This window comes from Oncorhynchus kisutch, linkage group LG20 (genome assembly GCF_002021735.2).
Source record: "Oncorhynchus kisutch isolate 150728-3 linkage group LG20, Okis_V2, whole genome shotgun sequence".
Classification (NCBI taxonomy): domain Eukaryota; kingdom Metazoa; phylum Chordata; class Actinopteri; order Salmoniformes; family Salmonidae; genus Oncorhynchus; species Oncorhynchus kisutch.
In genome coordinates, this window is record NC_034193.2 from 47,797,597 (window position 1) to 47,805,096 (window position 7,500).

Below are 7,500 nucleotides of genomic sequence, written 5' to 3' on the forward strand. Positions count from 1 at the left end.
GCACTAGCGACTCCTACGAAGGGCCGGGAACAGTGCACGCTGACACGGTACGGCGTTTCCTCCGACACATTGGTGCGGGTAGCTTCCTGGTTGAGCAGGCATTGCGTCAAGAAGCAGTGCGGCTTGGTTGGGTTGTGTTTCGGAGGACGCACGGCTCTCGAGCTTCGCCCTTCTTGAGTCCGTACGGGAGTTGCAGCGATGAGACAAGACTGTAACTACCAATTGGATACCAGGAAATTGGGGAGAAAAAAGGGTCAAAAGAAAAAGGGAAGACAGGCTATGTCCACACTGCCCACAAAATGAGGTGGAAACTGAGCTGCACTTCCTGACCTCCTGCAAAATGTATGACCATACTAGAGACACACATTTCCCTCAGATTTCACAGACCCACAAAGAATTTGAAAACAAATCCAATTTAGATAAACGTTCATATCTATCTGTGCCATCACAGCAGATAGATGTGTGACCTGTTGCCAAAAGAAAAGGGCAACCAGTGAAGAACAAACTTTCACTTGAACTATTTGCCCATCGTTACAACACTGTATATAGAGATAAGATTTGAAATGTCTTTATTCTTTTGGAACCTCTGAGTGTAATATTCACTTTTTAGAGAGAGCGAGAGAGAGAGAGAAAGAGAGAGAGAGATTAACAAAGGGGAAACGATAAGAGCTTTTTTGAAGTCAGACTGTTGAATGACCAAAGGCTTAATTTTTGGGGGAGTTGTAGAAAACTTTCATTAAATTAAATACTCAACCGAGGGCATAGCCTTCATCTGGCTTTTGAAAGAGTGGGTAGCTTTTTAAAGTCTATCTTTTGTTGGGCACTCAGAAGTGTTCTTGTGTGTTCTAAACTAAACAGAACTAGGTCAAATCTCTTTCTAAAACTTCATGACCAGAATAAACCAAAGCCTTAGAGACCAGTAAGTATGACAATGTGTTTTCAGCTAAGTATTTGAAAAACATTTCCTCAGATGGGGCAATGTAGGTTTGCGAGCCTGGTAACTTCCCCTGAACATAACAAAAACGTATACTTTTAAAACTCTGCAATAAGATGAGTTAAGAGATGAGTTAAGAAACAACAACACCATCTTATTGTGGTGTAACCTGGAACCCCGTCAGTCAACACGTGTCCCTACAACACCTGTGTTTAACGTCACGCCTGAGGTGTTGCTGACAAGTGTGTCAGGTTACCATCTGTCACCCCTGACCCCTAACATGTGACAGGGAGGACCCCAAGTGGGACAGGATGTTTACAGTGTGTGTGTGTGTGTGTGTGTGTGTGTGTGTGTGTGTGTGTGTGTGTGTGTGTGTGTGTGTGTGTGTGTGTGTGTGTGTGTGTGCGTGCGTGCGTGTGTGCATTTTGACAGTAATGCCCCCTCACTCACCCTGCAGTAGTCATCGATGAAACGTAGCCTCTTCATGGCCACATCCCGCACATGACTCCGCCTGAACAGGATCTTACCTGAGGGAGGGAGGAAATGAGAGAAAGAGAGAGAATAGATGAGAAGGGACACATTTTTAGATGTTATAGAGTGTAAAACCGTAATAAATTAAAGACCAGTACAATCCTGTCTCGTAGCAGTGGGCAACCCTTCGGTTTGTTTGTGTATTACCACAGGCTAACTCTAGATGTCAGTAACACATGAAAGACTTCTGAACCACTACAATCGGACTCTCGGTCTTGTCCTGCGAGGACCTCTAACTGTGACTTGCCCACTTAACATATCAAATGGGATTTAAGCACTTGGAGGTTATGTATCTAGTCTAATGCAGTGACTTCAAAGAAAAATGGCACCAGCCAATCAGAACACCCCCTACTCCAGGGCACGCCACGGTCACTACAGTCCCACAGGAAGTGATCAAATTACCCTTCCTATGAACTGAAGACACAGAGGAAGAGAGGAAGAGCTGTGGACAGACTGTGTGCGTTCTGATTGCCAGCAACACTTTGAATGATGAATAGTAGAGGGATAATAGTGCAGTACTGGAGTTTCTTAGATCAGAGATCATCATGGAAACAACAGGCAATTTTCAACCATAACTCTGACTTGCAATACCTAACTCAAGTCTTTGATGGCCAGCTGCTAGCACTGTGTGTAGTTGTGTGAATCCTATGGGTACCCTCATTTCAAAGAAGTTGCCATGGACACATTTCCACATCTGGACTTAGACGAAGATATTGTATTTGGTGCGACTCATTTTGGAACGCTGCTGACTACTGCCCTCTTGAACAGGTATCTCTTGCAAAAGAGATGTTATCTCGATGAGACTCTCCGGTCAAAATAAATGTTAGAAATGGTATGTAAACAGATAGAGGTGGATGTTTTTGGTTGACATCCACGTGGCTTAATGTGAGGTGGGTTGGCGGGGTGGGGACTGCCTGACGACTCTGAATTCTCCCAATGCTATGTGTTGGCTACATACCTCAGCTAGAACCTGCCATCATAGAGGTCTCTTGCGGCGACGAGGGGTGTTGTACAACACAAAGTCATCAGTGAATGGGTCGTATCAAAACCAATGACCAATATTCAAAACATTGCTTTGCCTACATGTGTTCTGGCTCGGGCCCAACGTATCGGCTTCTGGGACGGTGGCAACCAAGGGGGCCAGCAGGGAGCTACAAAGGAAGGAGCAGGACCTTGGTCAGCTCCAGAGGGCTTGCCAGGCCAAGGTGAATCAGCACCATGGACAGCTCTACAGGCACCAACTGGGGCTGGTGAATCAACACCAATATTACCCAGTCCAGGTGCTGCAACCAATTGGCACCTGGAATTGGTCCCACCTGTCCCTCGTTACTCCAAATGGGTATAAGTAGAGGTGCAGTCACTCGGGGACTTGGGCAGACAGGCAGAGGGTACGCCTAGTCCTCAGAAGAACCGGAGCGAGAATGAGAAGCACCTCGATCAGACGCCTAAGAAGATACTAGGTGATGTTTGACTCTCTCTCTTCCTTTTCTTTGGTCCCAAAGGAAGAGGACCCATACCCGGACAGTGCGCCACCCGGCGCAAGTTGAGAGCATGTATTGAAACCCCGGACTCATCGTTCTCTCTCTCTCTCTCTCTCTCGTTCATTACCACAGGCGGTCCGAGGAGCCGCCCAGCACCGGAGAGACCTTTCAGTTTTATTTCTCCCCAACCTTTATTAAAGAACAACTTTGGTTTGAGCACCGCAAAGCAGTCTCCCTCTGTCTTATTTATTGTGAGTTTCACCTCTGACTCCCCTGGGTTGCCACAGGACCAATCAGACAGTCCGAATGTGTTCGCGTTCTAGAAGGGTCGTGGAGGAAGTCAATACCAGACTCATTGTGGAGACGAAACAAACATTCGGGGTAGCCAGGCATGGGTAGGGAGAGGGCTGAGAGCATGCGGTCTCCATCAGGCTCTAAGGGAGCATGTGGTCTCCATCAGGCTCTGAGAGATGTGGTCTCCATCAGGCTTTGAGAGATAATAAGAGAGCATGTGGTCTCCATCAGGCTATAAGAGAGCATGTGGTCTCCATCAGGCTATAAGAGAGCATGTGGTCTCCATCAGGCTCTAAGGGAGCATGTGGTCTCCATCAGGCTATAAGAGAGCATGTGGTCTCCATCAGGCTATAAGAGAGCATGTGGTCTCCATCAGGCTATAAGAGAGCATGTGGTCTCCATCAGGCTATAAGAGAGCATGTGGTCTCCATCAGGCTATAAGAGAGCATGTGGTCTCCATCAGGCTATAAGAGAGCATGTGGTCTCCATCAGGCTATAAGAGAGCATGTGGTCTCCATCAGGCTATAAGAGAGCATGTGGTCTCCATCAGGCTATAAGAGAGCATGTGGTCTCCATCAGGCTATAAGAGAGCATGTGGTCTCCATCAGGCTATAAGAGAGCATGTGGTCTCCATCAGGCTATAAGAGAGCATGTGGTCTCCATCAGGCTATAAGAGAGCATGTGGTCTCCATCAGGCTCTAAGAGAGCATGTGGTCTCCATCAGGCTATAAGAGAGCATGTGGTCTCCATCAGGCTATAAGAGAGCATGTGGTCTCCATCAGGCTATAAGAGAGCATGTGGTCTCCATCAGGCTATAAGAGAGCATGTGGTCTCCATCAGGCTATAAGAGAGCATGTGGTCTCCATCAGGCTATAAGAGAGCATGTGGTCTCCATCAGGCTATAAGAGAGCATGTGGTCTCCATCAGGCTATAAGAGAGCATGTGGTCTCCATCAGGCTCTAAGGGAGCATGTGGTCTCCATCAGGCTCTAAGGGAGCATGTGGTCTCCATCAGGCTCTAAGGGAGCATGTGGTCTCCATCAGGCTCTAAGGGAGCATGTGGTCTCCATCAGGCTATAAGAGAGCATGTGGTCTCCATCAGGCTATAAGAGAGCATGTGGTCTCCATCAGGCTATAAGAGAGCATGTGGTCTCCATCAGGCTATAAGAGAGCATGTGGTCTCCATCAGGCTATAAGAGAGCATGTGGTCTCCATCAGGCTATAAGAGAGCATGTGGTCTCCATCAGGCTATAAGAGAGCATGTGGTCTCCATCAGGCTATAAGAGAGCATGTGGTCTCCATCAGGCTCTAAGGGAGCATGTGGTCTCCATCAGGCTCTAAAAAAGCATGTGGTCTCCATCAGGCTCTAAAAAAGCATGTGGTCTCCATCAGGCTCTAAGAAAGCATGTGGTCTCCATTAGGCTTTAAGAGATAATGTGGTCTCCATCAGGCTCTGAGAGATAATGTGGTCTCCACTCTCCATCAGGCTCTAAGATAGCATGTGGTCTCCACTCTCCATCAGGCTCTAAGATAGCATGTTGTCTCCATCAGGCTCTAAGAAAGCATGTGGTCTCCATTAGGCTTTAAGAGATAATGTGGTCTCCATCAGGCTCTGAGAGATAATGTGGTTTCCACTCTCCATCAGGCTCTAAGATAGCATGTGGTCTCCATCAGGCTTTAAGAGAGCATGTGGTCTCCATTAGGCTTTAAGAGAGCATGTGGTCTCCATCAGGCTCTAAGAGAGCATGTGGTCTCCATTAGGCTTTAAGACAGCCTAACCAACATAAACAGTAAACAGACAGAAGCATCTCACTCACACAGCAGGAGTGTTGTCTCTCTCTCTGTTCCACCATCTCTTCCTCGATCTCTTTTTCATTGTGTGTCTTTCACTCCCACACATCAGACAGACACACACTGTCAGCACCTGCCTGCTGCTGCACCTCAGAGAGACAGTCAACTGGATGGACCGACAGATGAATAATGTATGAACGACACTAGGAGGGGCGTCGATACGAGCAGGATACTGACACACACAGGATACTGACGCGGTGTAACTTCTTGCCTAGTCAGCGCTATCGGTGACTTGACTGTCATGGTGGTGTCTGTCTGCCTCAAGTCAGACTGTACTTCCTTATAAACCCCAATAAGTCCCTATGGATAATGTAATGTCATTGGACCGTATGGCCATCTATGGCGAGAGACTGACCTGGGAGAAATTATGGAGACTGGACAGAGAGAAATGATGGAGACTGACCTGGGAGAAATGAAGGAGACTGGACAGGGAGAAATGATGGAAACTGGACAGGGAGAAATGATGGAGACTGACCCGGGAGAAATGAAGGAGACTGGACAGGGAGAAATTATGGAAACTGGACAGGGAGTAATGATGGAGACTCACCTGGGAGAAATGGGATGATTCTCTTCTTGGGATCTTTCTGCCCTCCCTCGATTGGGAACTTGTCAAGAATCTGCATCTGTAAAGAGCAACACACAGAGCATTTTTTTTAAATTAATTTATTAAGAGGGAGAGAAATATTTGGCAAACATTTACAAATGTACTTCTTCTCAATACAGCTCACTGAGGAATTCAAAAGTGTTTCATTTCATTGAATTTCATTGAAAGAAACAGCTGGGCTCAGTATTTAAAATTCCCCGCCACCACGATCACAGCATCAGAGATTCTATCATATCAAAGCTCGGACACATTTTAAATTCCCATTCGGACAAGGACAAACGCTGCATGGTGTTTTGCTGCTCGCGGTGGAGAGGAGTTAATGCGAGTCGATTTATTCATAAAGACGCCATGGTACCAAGGGGGGAGAAGTGCTGACACCGGGGTTAGAGGGAACTGCACGCACACACACACACACACACACACACATACACACATACACACAGAGGTACTTTTTCCACACACACACACAAACTGCAGAAGTCAGAGATGCCAGGCAGTGTCGGCCATATTGTGTTTGTCCAATTTCAACCCCTAAATAAATCATGCAAAGGGGGGGGGGGGGGTAGGGATTAGGAAAATGGGGCTGTGGGTGAAGAAGCCTATACTGTCTGCAGCATTGATACTGTAATAAGAGAAGAGAGAGAATGAGAGAGAAAAGATAGAGAGGAAAAGATAAGGGAAATGTGTGTGTGTGTGTGTGTGCGTGCATGTGTGTTTGTAAGTGGGCTGCTCATTTGACGGCTACATGGAACAGGCCTTTGCCGACAAGCTGCTTAAATACCAGCCCCTCACGGCACGCTTGGACAGCCTCGGGTGGAGGTGCAAGCTGGTGGCGCTTATATTTGGCAGTCTCTGCCACGTACACAGCCTTGCAGTGTGCGACCTCCAGATTGCAGGCCTGACAAAAACTAGGGCAAAGCAGTAGGCTGGATACGGCTCTGTTTCAGCTGTCCTGGGAAGCATAGCATAGAAGGAGGTGCTGCCTTGAGTGCCATGCATACAGGAACCTTTGAAATGTTTGGAACCTTTTTTAATGTACATTTGATTGGTGGATTATTTATTTATTATTTATTTAAAGTATTTAGTGTGTGTGTGTGTTCCTGTTTGTGTTCCTGTGTGTGTTCCTGTGTGTGTTCCTGTTTGTGTTCCTGTTTGTGTTCCTGTGTGTGTTCCTGTGTGTGTTCCTGTTTGTGTTCCTGTGTGTGTGTTCCTGTGTGTGTTCCTGTTTGTGTTCCTGTGTGTGTTCCTGTTTGTGTTCCTGTTTGTGTTCCTGTGTGTGTTCCTGTTTGTGTTCCTGTTTGTGTTCCTGTGTGTGTTCCTGTGTGTGTTCCTGTGTGTGTTCCTGTGTGTGTTCCTGTTTGTGTTCCTGTGTGTGTTCCTGTTTGTGTTCCTGTTTGTGTTCCTGTTTGTGTTCCTGTGTGTGTTCCTGTGTGTGTTCCTGTTTGTGTTCCTGTGTGTGTTCCTGTGTGTGTTCCTGTGTGTGTTCCTGTTTGTGTTCCTGTGTGTGTTCCTGTTTGTGTTCCTGTGTGTGTTCCTGTGTGTGTTCCTGTGTGTGTTCCTGTGTGTGTTCCTGTTTGTGTTCCTGTGTGTGTTCCTGTTTGTGTTCCTGTTTGTGTTCCTGTTTGTGTTCCTGTTTGTGTTCCTGTTTGTGTTCCTGTGTGTGTTCCTGTGTGTGTTCCTGTGTGTGTTCCTGTGTGTGTTCCTGTGTGTGTTCCTGTGTGTGTTCCTGTTTGTGTTCCTGTGTGTGTTCCTGTGTGTGTTCCTGTGTGTGTTCCTGTGTGTGTTCCTGTGTGTGTTCCTGTTTGT

General features: G+C 47.0%; 1 protein-coding gene across 4 annotated transcripts in view; it reads right to left on the reverse strand.

Moving 5' to 3' along the window:
* The window catches only part of LOC109877976 (SH3 and PX domain-containing protein 2A), a 119,669-nt gene that overhangs the window by 80,313 nt on the left and 31,856 nt on the right, over positions 1-7,500 (reverse strand). For all 4 annotated transcript variants that reach the window (XM_031799239.1, XM_031799238.1, XM_031799237.1 and 1 more), the window contains exons 3-4: positions 5,638-5,713; positions 1,385-1,461 (exon numbers count right to left, since the gene is read on the reverse strand). In XM_031799239.1, the coding sequence (XP_031655099.1) occupies positions 1,385-1,461; positions 5,638-5,713 (153 nt within the window). The remainder of the gene's footprint in view (positions 1-1,384; positions 1,462-5,637; positions 5,714-7,500) is intronic.